The sequence below is a fragment of the Nyctereutes procyonoides genome, unplaced genomic scaffold, assembly GCF_905146905.1.
Source record: "Nyctereutes procyonoides isolate TBG_1078 unplaced genomic scaffold, NYPRO_anot_genome, whole genome shotgun sequence".
Classification (NCBI taxonomy): domain Eukaryota; kingdom Metazoa; phylum Chordata; class Mammalia; order Carnivora; family Canidae; genus Nyctereutes; species Nyctereutes procyonoides.
This window is the reverse complement of record NW_026575028.1, coordinates 4884457-4897350: the sequence shown is the minus strand read 5'-3', so window position 1 is coordinate 4897350 and position 12894 is coordinate 4884457. Positions and strand designations below refer to the sequence as shown.

At 48.6% G+C, this 12894-nt stretch overlaps 1 protein-coding gene across 1 annotated transcript in view; it reads left to right on the top strand.

The window, feature by feature from the left end:
* CRACR2A (calcium release activated channel regulator 2A) overlaps positions 1-12894 on the top strand; it is a 131877-nt gene that overhangs the window by 104461 nt on the left and 14522 nt on the right. Inside the window, 4 exon segments of the mRNA XM_055315638.1 lie at positions 853-1171; positions 4868-5000; positions 10703-10784; positions 10885-10999. Coding sequence (XP_055171613.1) covers positions 853-1171; positions 4868-5000; positions 10703-10784; positions 10885-10999 — 649 coding nt within the window.

The window sequence follows — 12894 nt, the reverse complement described above, 5'->3', positions numbered from 1 at the left end:
AGTTGCTTCTGAGCCAGTGGTGGGGGCTCCTCACAGAGCAGCAACACCTCCTCGCTCATTTTGCTGAGGACTATTTTGTGAAGACATCTGTTTTTATGCATTGTCTTATTACTGAGATAGGCAAGGCAGATGAGCCACATTCCATGGTGAGGAAACTGAGGCTGGAAGAGTTGAAGTGTTTTCTTTAGTGTCACGGTCAGTAAGGGCTGATGTCAGGACTACAGCCAAGGTCACCTGATTATTAACTAAAGATGCTTTATTTCCAGATCTTTTATGCTCCTTTCTTTATATCCTTTACTCCTCCTTTTTGGCACTTCTCACAGCTTGTTGAAGTGTATATAGTTGTGCCATTACTGCTTCAGCCCCCCACTAGCTGAACATTCCATGAGGATGGGGTTGTGTTCATCTGTGCATGACTGTGTCATTAGCTAAATACCTGGCGCTCATCATCCTCACAACACCTCCATCATCATCATCACCATCATTATCGTCACCACCAACTTCATCATCAACACCACCTTCATCATCATCATCACCATTGCCTTCATCACCACTGCCTTCATCAGCATCACACCACCTCCATCATCATCACCACCACCTTCACCATTATCATCGCCACTACCTTATTACATTCATATTCATTAAGCACTTACAGAAGTGTATTGGGTGAATGGACTAAAGAATGTTGGATCTGTTTGGTTTTCTTTTCCTTTCCTGGAGCTCTCTGTCCCTAAGGTTTGATGCTCTTCAGTTAGTTGTTTGTCACAGAGCTATCAGGCATCTCTCCAGTTTCCATATTGATATATGTTATTATATTCTCCCCATTTCTCTTTCTTCTCTACTCCAAAATAGCCAGTCAGAGGAGGAAGAAGATGTATTTGGCCTCTCCAGGAGGAGAAGCTCCCTAGGCTTGAGTGGATATCCCTTTCCAGAAGAGGAGCCAGGGGCTGGGGGTCCATTCCCCCGGACATTCCGCAGAATCATCTCCATTGAAGAAGACCCCCTTCCCCAGCTCCTGGATGGCAGTTTCGAGCAGCCATTGAGCAAATGTCCAGAAGAGGAAGAGGTCTCCCAGCAGAGGGTGCAAGGACAAAGCCAGCAGACCAGACCTTTGGAACCCATGCCTACATCTCCTCGTGGGCAACCTGTTGGAAAAGAAGCCTTGTCTAAAGTAAGGACACATCCTGTGTTGGTTTGTAGGTGCCACTCTTATGCCTGTCCATTGCATTTAAACCCAAGAGCCCCAAAGGCATCTCAGGAAGTCAGATGTGTCTGGTCTCATGAATCACCATATTTGTGTCCTTCAGATACCAGCTTGCTCTATTGGACTGAGGGTCACTGGGGAGACTCAGGGGTCCTAGTAAATTCTCTTTATAACTTCTGTTGTTTGCCCTATTCCCTACCCTATGTTCTCTTTTCTGATTCAGATTCAAAAGCATTTACTGAATAACTACTTTAGACAGACACTCTGCTTGGCTCTTAGCATAAAACATCACATACTTTCAAAATTGCACATCTTCCCTTATATTTTGTAACTGTTCTCAGCAAAACCAATCATTGCTTTGTAAAGTTTGTGTACCATCATTTTTCTCTAGGTTCCCAATCAGCTAATCTTCCTTTCATTCCCAAGTGCCCTGCTTATCCCTCCCTTCAGGGTGATCCTCCTCTCTTCTACCTCCCTGCTGTACTCCCTACCAGGGCTTCTTGGTCAATTCTGTAGGATAAGGAGGCCATAATAAGCATCTTCCTCTGGTTCATGGAGATGATGTTCCTCATCTCACTTGTGACCCAGGAATAGACTCCACAAACCCTTTACCTCCTACTTGACTTTCTAAAAGGCTACAGAAATGTCCATGACAATGTGAAAGAGGCTCTTCCCTGTACACTGGGGCAACTCTCTAGGACTGAGCCATTGCCACTTGACCATTTCCAAGGGCCATATTAGCATGTTTGCCAGGAAAGCTTTACAACCACTGCAGGGACTTCTTGGCATTGGTTGTCATTTTGGGTACTGGGTTAAGATCTGTGCATATGTATCCCTTCTCCAAAGGGCCTTGGGCCAGGGGGAGAGTGAGAGTTGGATGGCCCCAGAGGTGGGTAGCAGCCCTTCCCTTCCACATACCCTCCCACATCCCCCTCAGCACAGACCTACACTTGGAGGCAAGGGGCACACTGGGGTTTTAAATACCCCACACTATGCTCCAAAGGTAAAAGTATCAAGAGGGAGGGGATGGAATAAAGGGAAAAACTAAGCATCTGTGTGTGCTGGGCCATGTGATTTGATGGGGCACATCAGAAATGTCTATTCCCCTGGGAAGTAGAAGCCCAGGGTGTGAGGCCTGGTCCAGCCCCCAAGGAACATGAGCCCATCTTCTTTCCATGTGCTCTCATTTGGGTGCTGGCTCCACGAGGGGTGCTACCATCCAGTCTGGGATGGCAGCTGCAGCAGAGAGGAAATATGCTCTCTAAGAAGTCACATAGCAGCTTCAACAGAGGGTCTACTCTTTGGAAGAGTGCTATGAGGCAGGCCCTTCCATGCCAGGCTGCTGAAGCATAAATCAGTACAAGCTTTCTGGAAAAAAGGAAGGATTCCTTGACAGGAATCAAGGACTTAGAAATTCTACATTCTTTGAACCAGCACTTCTACTCCTAGCAATTTTTCCTAATAATCAAATTCAGACAAAGATTTAATTCAAAAATGGTTATGTATATTAGCAAACACTTGAAAAATCCAATAGAATATCATAGCACTGTTAAAAATCACATTTTCAAGGCACACCTTAGGTAGCTTAGTCAGTTGAGTGTCAGCCTTCAGCTCAGGTCATGATCTCAGCATCCTGGGATCAAGCCCAGAGTCCAGCTCTGCACTCAGCAGGGAATCTGCTTCTCCCTCTCCTTCTGCCCCCTCTCAGCTTGTCCTCAGCTCTCTCTCTCTTTCAAATAAATAAATAAAATCTAAAAAGAAATCACATTTTTAAGAAACTTGAGTAACTCAGAAATATTTATAATTTAATAATATATGAGAAAGTAGAATAAATGTCTATAATTGTTTTAAATAAAATATATATTCATCCATCTATATAGAAAAAAGCCTGGAAGAAATGCATTCAAATATGAATAGTGACCATTTCCTGGTGACAGGGTAATTATGAATAATTATTGTTTTCTTCTCTACATTTCTGTTTTTCCTAGTTTTAAAAATTAGCATGCATTACTTTTATTTTCTTAAAGCTTTTTTTTTCAGTGGCAAGACAGAGAATGAGAACAGATCTTACTCCATTCCTCCCCCCCGCCCCCCACCAGTCTGGTTGTCACACTACAGATTGTCCCCCAGAGGGGACACAGGTTATATGAGTGAACATGACTGTCAGGTGGGTCCTGCCCAGAGCTGGAGCATCAATGCATTCATCTCCTTTGGTCTGCAAAAACAAAACAAAACAAAACAAAACAAAAACAAAAACAAAAAAACCCGCTGCTTTTCCTAGAGCAGGACCAGCATAGCCTCTGCAGAAAGAACCATCTTGTCCTGCTCTGGGCTTCACATTCCATACCTGTAGACATGCCTAGGGATACACAGATTGCTGCACTGAGCTTTAGTCTCCAACAAATGATAGCTGGAGCAGAGGCTATGCAGGGACCAGCTGAGTCTATGCCTTACGCATTGGAAGAATAAAGAAAACCAAGTGGAGGGCATAGTTTGTGAGTGTGGGTTGTTTCTTTTTTTTTAAGTTTAGTTGAAACTCCCATAATTGACCTTGAATTCCCTCCTAAGTACTGCATGGAATTGATTTCTCCCCAAAAGGCTGTTAATGGCTTTTCTTTGAGACTCAAGTACTGCTAATATCTGCTGCCACTCCATTATAGTATTTGCTCAATGAGAGGAGCTAATTCCCCCAAATCCGCTTCTAAATATATTCAAAAGATCTTCCTCATTTGGCCAGGCAGTGCTGGGCTGGACCTGGAGGCAGGATTTGGGTGAGCAAACAAGCAGCTTACAGGAGGCAATGATGAAGACAATGATCGTGCAAGGCAGCTCCTCACCCTAGCACTCCAGGCTGTCCTAGAGCAAGTCCATCCTCCCCAGTGTCCTAGCACTGCTCCCAGTCCCTGCCGGCTGATGGGCAAAAGAAAAGGAGCGCGGTGACCCGTGGACTCTGGAAAGCTCCGCCCAGTGGTCTGGGTAGCAGATTTCCCAGCTTACTGAGTGGAAATCCTTTCTCAGGCAGATGGGATCCTAAATGGAAGCTGATGAGATGGAAGGACGAGCATGGTGCAGGGAGGCAAGAGCATCCTCCATTTGGTCCAGGCTTTCAATGACAGGACAGAAATAAAGGTCCCCTGGACCACCCTGGGCCGTCTCTGTCCCTGTGATATACATGTGTCTTCTTCCCATCTCCCTCTTCCCCTGCAAATATCTCACCTGTCCTTCCCCTGCATGGAGAATCTCTGCCTCTTCTTTGAGCCCAGCTCAAAATGTCCTTTCCTGTGGGCCCCGGACTCCTCATCCCAGCTCCTGGAGCACTTGGAAGCTTGCGTTGCAAGGATTTGTTTCCATGGCTGCCTCCTTTTGTCCACACAAACCAGACCTGCCCCCTTGTCCCTGTGTCTTCACACCCAGCCCAGGGCCTGCAACAAAGCAGGCAGATGACAAGTGGCAGAATGAGTGTCTCTCTTCCCTCCTGCTGATGCTAGAAGGAGCCTTTGTGCCCAGAGCCCAAAGCTACTTGCATCCCAGACTCCTGCTAGTCAGTAGGCCAGGTGGTCACCTGCCCCTGGACACCGCAGGGATTGGTTAAAGGACAGGTTGCAGTGGGAGGATGGGTGGGTGAGCGTGCCAGCAGTTGGCCAGACTGGGTGCTGTCCGCAGGAGGAAGCCCCTCTCTCCATCCCAGACCGGCTCTTCAAAATTGTGTTAGTGGGGAATTCTGCTGTGGGGAAGACGTCCTTCCTAAGGAGATTCTGCGAGGACCGGTTTGCCCCAGGCTTGGCAGCCACTGTGGGTGAGTTCTCAGAGGGGCCCCCTCTGGGAAGGGAGGGTGTGGGAAGGGGGCCCAGGAAGGGACTGGGAGCCCAGTGGGAGTGGCTGTGGGGTCAGGCTGGTAGGGGCCCATGCCTCTTATTCCCCAGTGAGGCTGAAGGGGCAAGGTCAAGTCCACCTCCCACACTGTGCCAGACGCCGAGCTCATCCCACACAGAGTAGAACCACTGATCACTTGCTTTGTCCAGCCTGAGGGGAACTGCAGTGGCAAAGATAGGCTCTATGTTCCCCTCTGAACCCATCCCCTTTCTATCTTTTTTCCTCCATTTTCAGCAGGGCCCTGAGTTTTCAGGCTCCTCCTGAGGTGCACACTGAGACACCACAAAGCCCGCCTCCCCTGGGGCCAGCAGGTTCCTGCCCTGCTGCTCTGCGTGTGTGTGTGTGTGTGTGTGTGTGTGTGTTTGTGTGTGTGTGTGTCTGTGTAGAGGGGAGGACAGTGCTCTGGGTGGCTCCTTTTATTATCACATCTTCCCCATTCTGCATTCCAGGCCTGCTGGGTGACAGCTGGATTTCATCGTGGAAGCTCATTAGGCTCAGCCATTAATAGATGATCATGGCTTAATGTGTTCCCACACTCGAGTAATATTTTATTCAGATAGAAGCCTTTGCTCCCTTCACCCAGGGCTGCTCATTGCATTGGAATGGGTCATAAGAGCCAAGGGCATACTGACCTTTTAGCTTCTACCTTTTGCTTGAATCACTCAAGCAAAAAATAAATCCGTTGTGAGACTACTGTGTACCGTTGAGCCACAGTGATAAGTCTGTGTATTTGAAAATATATTATTTGTATTTGAAAGTATATTAGTGTGGTCTGCATATTTAAAATTACATATTAATTTGAAAATATATTCTTTGCATTTGAAAATAGATTAATATGATTTGCATATTTACCATGGGCTTTTATAGTCATCATTTCAATCTATCTTCACACAACCCTGGGAGGGAAGTACTGTTATCAGCTCAATGGGCAGATCAGGAAACTGAGGCCCAAGAGGCTAAGAGGCTTGTCCACAGCCCCTCAGCTGATATTTAGTGCTATATTGGCTCCCCTACATGCCCCTTTTGTACCATTCCACAGTATCCCCTAAGCATATTGAATTATATGTCCTCAGCACCCAGCGAGCAGTGAGGACATGTGCCCATTCTGAGGGGTAGGCATGGGTTGGTACAGGCAGGGGAGGTTGCTAAGGTTCAGTGGAACATCAGAAGTTCTGGATCTTTTTTTTTTCCTCAAGATTTTATTTATTCATGAGGGACACAGAAAGAGGCAGACATAGGCAGAGGGAGAAGCAGGCTCCCTGTGGGGAACCCGACGTGAGACTCGATCCCAGGATCCCGGGGTCACATCCTGAGCTGAAGGCAGATGCTCACCCATGAGCCACCCATATGCCCTGTGGAGTCCTGGATCTTCATCTTGGCTCTGCCACTGATCAGCTATGTGATCTTGGGAAGAGGACTTGTTCCCCCTGGAGGCTTCAAGTTTTTCCTCCTGGAGGATTTGAATCAGGTCCCCTTGGAAGATGGCTTCCAAGTCTGGTTCTCTGTTCAGACCGTCTTTAGTCTTCAGCTGTCTGACAAGCTAACCCTATAAGACAAACATTCCTTTCTCCAGAACCCTGCCTTGGGAGATTTCATGTTTTTCCCCTTCCTCCCAGACTTGCTCCTGTAGTTGGGTCTCTTTCCATATGCTTCAAGCATCCTGTTCTAACTGTTGGGTCTTTTCCAATGCTCTTATCACATCTGGAACATTCTTTTGTCCCCTGCCTTCAGTCTCATTCCACACAAAGACTGAGAACATCCCTAGATGAAGAATCAGGCTCCTGACAGGAAGAAGAGCAGAGGCTATGACCCAAGTCTGGAGAAGTCTGGCCTTGCTGGGAGTGAGCCCAGTGTGCTTCAGGAAGCAAGGACTATAGGAGGAGGACTCGCCTTCCTGGGGGCATTCTGTGGGATAGGCCCCCACAGGTCAGGGTTCTAGCACAGGTTTGTGGGAGATGGGGAGGAGTAGATGCCAGACCCCCGCCCTCAGAGGCATCCCCCTGAGCAATGCACCCAGCATGCCTCTCCTATCGATGAAATCAGGCTCCATTTACATTTCCAACTTGTGCCCCTGAACTGGAAGCCTCTGAAAAAGGAAAAATCAGACTAATTTGCACTTCCCAGGAGACCAATTATGGAAACACCTACAAGTTAGGAAGGGAAAAATATCAAAGATTCCAAATCAGGAATGCCCTTCATCACACTGCTCAGAACATGCTGGAACGACAGCTGAAATTAGTCTCCCTGCCACACAAGGTGCCTTGTTCTGGTACACATGTCAGTAACAGATGTCATCCGAGCCACCAGAAAGATGCTCCCTTTAAAGAGACAGAGGAGCAGTCAAACCCTAGGTTGGGGCTCTGGCCACCACCTGTTAAGGCAGCAATAATAGGGACATAGCACCTAAACCTTACCATCACCATCAGAGGGGCTTTCAGGTCTCCTGCTCCCTCATACCGACATGATCTGTACTCCACTCTTGGCTTGTGCATGACATAAATGCTGCAATAGGACAGTGTGACTTGGGGCACCCCGCCCACCCCACCTTAGGACCATCTGATTTCTTCAAAGGCAAGTGCTTGAGTCCTGTGGGGTTGTCCTGGCGATGTCAAATGATGGTTTCTGTAGAATGTTGGAGCTCATTTTGTAAATGGCAGGACTGATCAATAGAAGCTAAAGCTCTCTGGAAACCAGGACTCCAAGTCCCGTGCTTCTTCCACTGCCCCACATTGGTTCACAGGCCCCTGCCTTAAAACACAGGCCACAGCCCAAGGCGTTTCTTCCAGAGGTTTCCCCCAACAGAGTACACTCTACCCTTTCTTGGCCACCAGTCTGGTTTCTATCCCACTTCCTATTTCTTTTTATTTTTTTTATTTTTTTTTAATTTTTATTTATTTACGATAGTCACAGAGAGACAGAGAGAGAGGCAGAGACACAGGCAGATGGAGAAGCAGGCTCCATGCACCGGGAGCCTGACGTGGGATTCGATCCTGGGTCTCCAGGATCGCGCCCTGGGCCAAAGGCAGGCGCCAAACCGCTGTGCCACCCAGGGATCCCCCACTCCCTATTTCTACAGAGAAATCCCTAGAGTTTTTCTCCATGACAACTTGCAGGCCCTTCCCACTCCCAAATCCCCCTCTGATAACATCTTGAGCCTGTCTTGTCCAGAAGGGTTAATGTCACCCTTCCTGGAGTCCATCAGCCCAACATTGACTCACACCATCCCATAAGGAGACACTACACAATTCTCAGTGACGGGGACTCCTGATGCCCCACTGTCATTCAGGAACCAGTTAGGTTACAAGTCGGGGGTCACTGCCATGTGTTTGTCGAATGCTACAGCTGAACTTAAAGATTATGAACATGTAACCTACCCTTCTACACCCTCTATCACACTTCATTTGCAGATGAGGAGGGTGACATAATGTCATCAAGGTCACATGGCTGGTCAGGTGCAGAACTGAGGCTGCAATGTGCAACATGGGTTTGCCAACTCCTGAAATGTTAGAACTGCTTGTGGTCTTAGAAACCAGTTTATTACAGGCTCTCTGGTTATTGTGTGTTGCGTGTTCTGTTGGACTTGGACTCCTTGTGTCTCCTGTCACCATCCTTGTCTCCCTCCCACCCCACTCTGTGACTTTATCTGTTTTCTGGGCCTCTCTGTTGGAGGTTGCCGAGACAAGTACATTGTGTCCCCAGCAGGGGCTGTCGGCAAGCTCACCATGGCACAGCACCCATTTTTCAAGTACTCCCTGGTGCAACTTGCTCCCTACAAGACAAGCTCCCTGTCCTCCAGCAAAGTATTTACCTACTGAGATAGAGCAGGACTATGACCGCAGCCAAGGCCCAACTGCCCCAAGCAGCCACACCTGCCCCTCGGCCTGCATGACTTTCCAGGGGAGGGCTCTTACCTCAGGGGCTTTAGACCTCAGCCTGCTTTCCGATCAGGCCCTGAAAGCATGTTGACCATGTTTAGCTTTCTCCAGAGTTGTTTTCAGACAGCCAGCAGCTCCTTCAGTCCACCAGAGCACAGACTGGGGAGACCCTTACACTTTTAGCTAAGAACACTCATGCCTAGATTCAGCCCAGCTAGTCATAATCCGTTTTGTTGGGAACACTTAGCCTGGACTTTCTAGGTTAATGAGGCCACCAGGTGTCCCTGGGGAACAGGGCACTGCTGCAAAAAAAAAAAAAAAAAAAAAAAAAATGAGCCTCAGAGCTGGCTCGCAACTTGCTATAGCTGCTGCCTAGAGTGGGCAAGGTATCTGGTCACTGGACTCTGGCTGCTTCATTGTCTCACTGTGGGGGTTGGGAGTCCATACGCACACATCTGTGTGCATGTGCATGAGTGTGTGTGGTTGGGCATGCACATGTGTGCAAATAATCCTCGTGGGTGTCACAGGAACACTGTGAAGACGGAGGGATGGCATAGGAAAACTAGAAATGTCAAGCATTCTACCAATTGGACAAAATCGCTCTTTTTCTTTCCCGGATGCACAAATGTGCTGACCTCTCTGGCCCTCACCAGTGAGGCACAAGGTCTCTAGAGCCCCTGCTGGTCTGACATTCTAGGAGCCCAGGACTCTTCCTCCCCCCTTCCTGCCACTCTGGAGCTCCCAGGTGCACTAGGCTTTGCCTGGAGACAATGGCTGGGATGACCTTTCCTATTTACTGCTTCTCTGTTGTCCCTTTTGTCTCTGTCTGGCCTCTGTTGCTGTCCCTTACTGAGCTTTGCACATCAATCAGATAGGCTGTCTTAACTCCTCCCTCCGGGCTTTTTGCAGGTGGCAAGGGATGCCCTCTGGTTCCCAGATTTGATGCCTTGAGGTGGAAATTTTTTTTTTAAGCGTTAAGCATTTGAATATTCTCACATGTTCTCGGAGAAGCTGCATTAAGGTCCTTATCTCTGAGGGCCCCTGTGGGGTACAGAATGCCTGACCTTGTCTCTCTGGTCCAAGACTTGGGAGGGTCACGGCCTCAGAGAGATGATTTTGACTGGGCCAGGGGCTAGGCTTTAAGCTCATCTCAAGGGTGAATGTTGCTTTTGACTCTTCCTCCCTTACCCCTTCTCTTCTGACCCTCCCTTGCCCTGCCACCCAGTCCCCTTCTGTATACCCAGTCCCTCCACATACCTTTGCATTGGCTGATGGAAGTCTGAAAGTACGATCCGTCCCCCCAGGGATATTTGAATTTTGTTAGGGGAACTTCGAAAAGGATTTTAGGGAGGATGGAGAAAAAGAAATAGGACAGTTTCCTCTTCCTCCATCTTTGCAGGGAGGGAGTAGATTTGTGAAAAATAACAATTCTCTTTGCCTTGGCATATCTATTTCTACATATGTGATCTCATTTGAACCCTATTATAGAATCCCTAAAGAGGGTCTGGATTACATTGCAGTGAGGTTCTGCAGGTTCAGAGAGATTAAGTGATTTGACCCACACCCTCCAGCTCCACCATGGCAGAGACAGGACCAGGACTCGGGTTCCGAGCGTCCCTGTCCAATTCCCCACAGCCCCTCCCGGGGGGAGCTACCCAGGGAGGATTGCCGCCCCTGGCCTCACTTGCTTCCAGACATGTCGGGGAATTGTTTACTGATCTGGACGTGATAGGCTCATTCTATCTTGTAGGCATCGATTATCAGGTGAAGATGGTACGTGTGGATGACTCATATGTGGCGCTGCAGCTATGGGACACAGCAGGTCAGGAGAGGTGAGGAGCATCCCTGGCCAAACCCTGCCTCCTCCACCTGCCTTCCAGAGGGCTGCGGGGGGAAGCCATGCACTCCCTGATGTGTGACCCTCTGTGGCAGGTACCGCTGCATCACCCAGCAGTTCTTCAGGAAGGCCGATGGCGTCATCGTCATGTATGATGTCACAGCCAGACAGTCATTCCTATCCATCCGGCAGTGGCTGAGCAGCGTGGAGGTGAGCACTTATGCCAACTCTTGCCTCCCCCTTGTCCCTGCCTGTGTCCTGCCCCCACTCAGCTCTTCCAAAACCTGATTCAGAACTCGCCTTCTATGGGAACAAGGAACAAACCGATTTCTGCTTTCATAGGGCCAACTCCAGCCCAGCCCTGGATCCTGGGTATGAACAAAACTGACACAGTCCCTGCCCTCATGGAGGAGGGCACCTGAAAGACGTAGATTATACCGATAACTGTATTATAATCGCCATAAGTGCCATGAGTGAATAGGATAAGACTGGGAGGGGCGGGGCGCCTGAGTGGCTCAGTGGTTGAGCCTCTGCCTTTGGCTCAGACCATGATCCTGGAATCCAGGATCAAGTTCCACATCAGGCTCCTTGCAAGGAGCCTGGTTCTCCCTCTGCCTGTGCCTCTGCCTCTCTCCGTATGCCTTTCATGAATAAATAAATAAAATCTTAAAAAAAAAAAAAAAAGATAGGACTGGGAGAGGGACTCAGGATGGAGTGTCAAGGAAGTTTTCCCCAAGAAACCAGTATTTTAGCTGAGTCCCACCGGCCTTCTGTCCCCCCTTTTTGCCCTCTGTGCCGTTCCAGCTCCAGTGGACCTAGCTGTGCCCAGCCCAGGAGCGGCACCACACAGGGTCTTCGGGCCTCTGCCATGACCCTTCACAGGAGGGGAGGTTGGTCTACAATGCGAGGGCCCCCCTGCTCACCCCAGAGGCATGCTGGCTAGGGCTCACCAGGCAACAGGCCTCTTCTTTGAATTCTGGATTATCTGTTAAGACTCTACTTTGATTTATATTTGTAATAAGCTGCTTCAATTTGTATGTTTTTTTTTAACCCTCTGATGACGTCTACCCCTCAGATGCAGCCTTCTCAAGGCCACAGTCAGGGTGGACAAGCCACGTATTTATTTTACAGGGTCTCAGAAGAGTCTTCAACAAAATGATCACGTGGGGTTCCCCACTCCTGCTACCTGCAGGATCCATGTGTTACTCATTTATTTGTCTAAAGCCCTGCCAGGCACTGTTCTAGGGTCTGGGAATCAGAGCAGCAGATAAGAGACAAGGTACCTGTCCTCATGGAGCTTACATTCAACCCTCTGCTCCAACCCTAGGACCTGGCAACCCCCCTCCTCCTCCCCACACAGTAGCACTGCTGTGAAGGACCCTGTGCCAGCCCACTCCTGCCGCTCTCCAGCCGCCTGAGAGCTGACACCGTGTCTTGGTCACTGTGCAACTGGCACTTGGCACGGGTCCCACAGAACTCGTGCTGCACAGATGTGGGAGGCGTGAACGGAGACTCTTTTGTCATGCGGGCAGAACACTGAAGTTGTTCATTTCTTCATCCTTTTGGCCCTAAGATCTGTGATTCCTCCCACCAAAATCTGTTTCTCTTATAGTTTAGATTGGCTGGGCCACTCCTTTCTCTGCTGCTAATCCACACCCCTCTCGTTTCCAGGAAAAATAAGGAACAAGAGTGGAAACCAGATTCAAAGGTTTCTCTGAAATTTGCTTCATACAAATCATTTCTCAAAATGATTGTACTTGAGAACCTTACAGTAGAGAAAATGTAAGTTTTGAAATGTGGTGAATGGCTCTACATCGAGCTAATAGTGGAAAAATGGGACGGATATCTGGAAGTGACTCTTGTTTAAACTTTGGAATTTATGACACGATTTTTTTTTAATAATGCTGCAAATTTATCTTCCTCACAGAAATTAAACACCAGGAGAGACTTCAGAGGTTATCTGATCTGGTGGTTCTCAAATTTGTTTCCTTAGAGCCCTGGAAACGTAACGATGTCCTCCGGGAACTGAGGAGGGCAGGAAAGGGCCTAGGGTTGCAAATCTGGGTCCCTCATCTCCCAGGTCAGTCAAAGCTACTTGGCTTCAT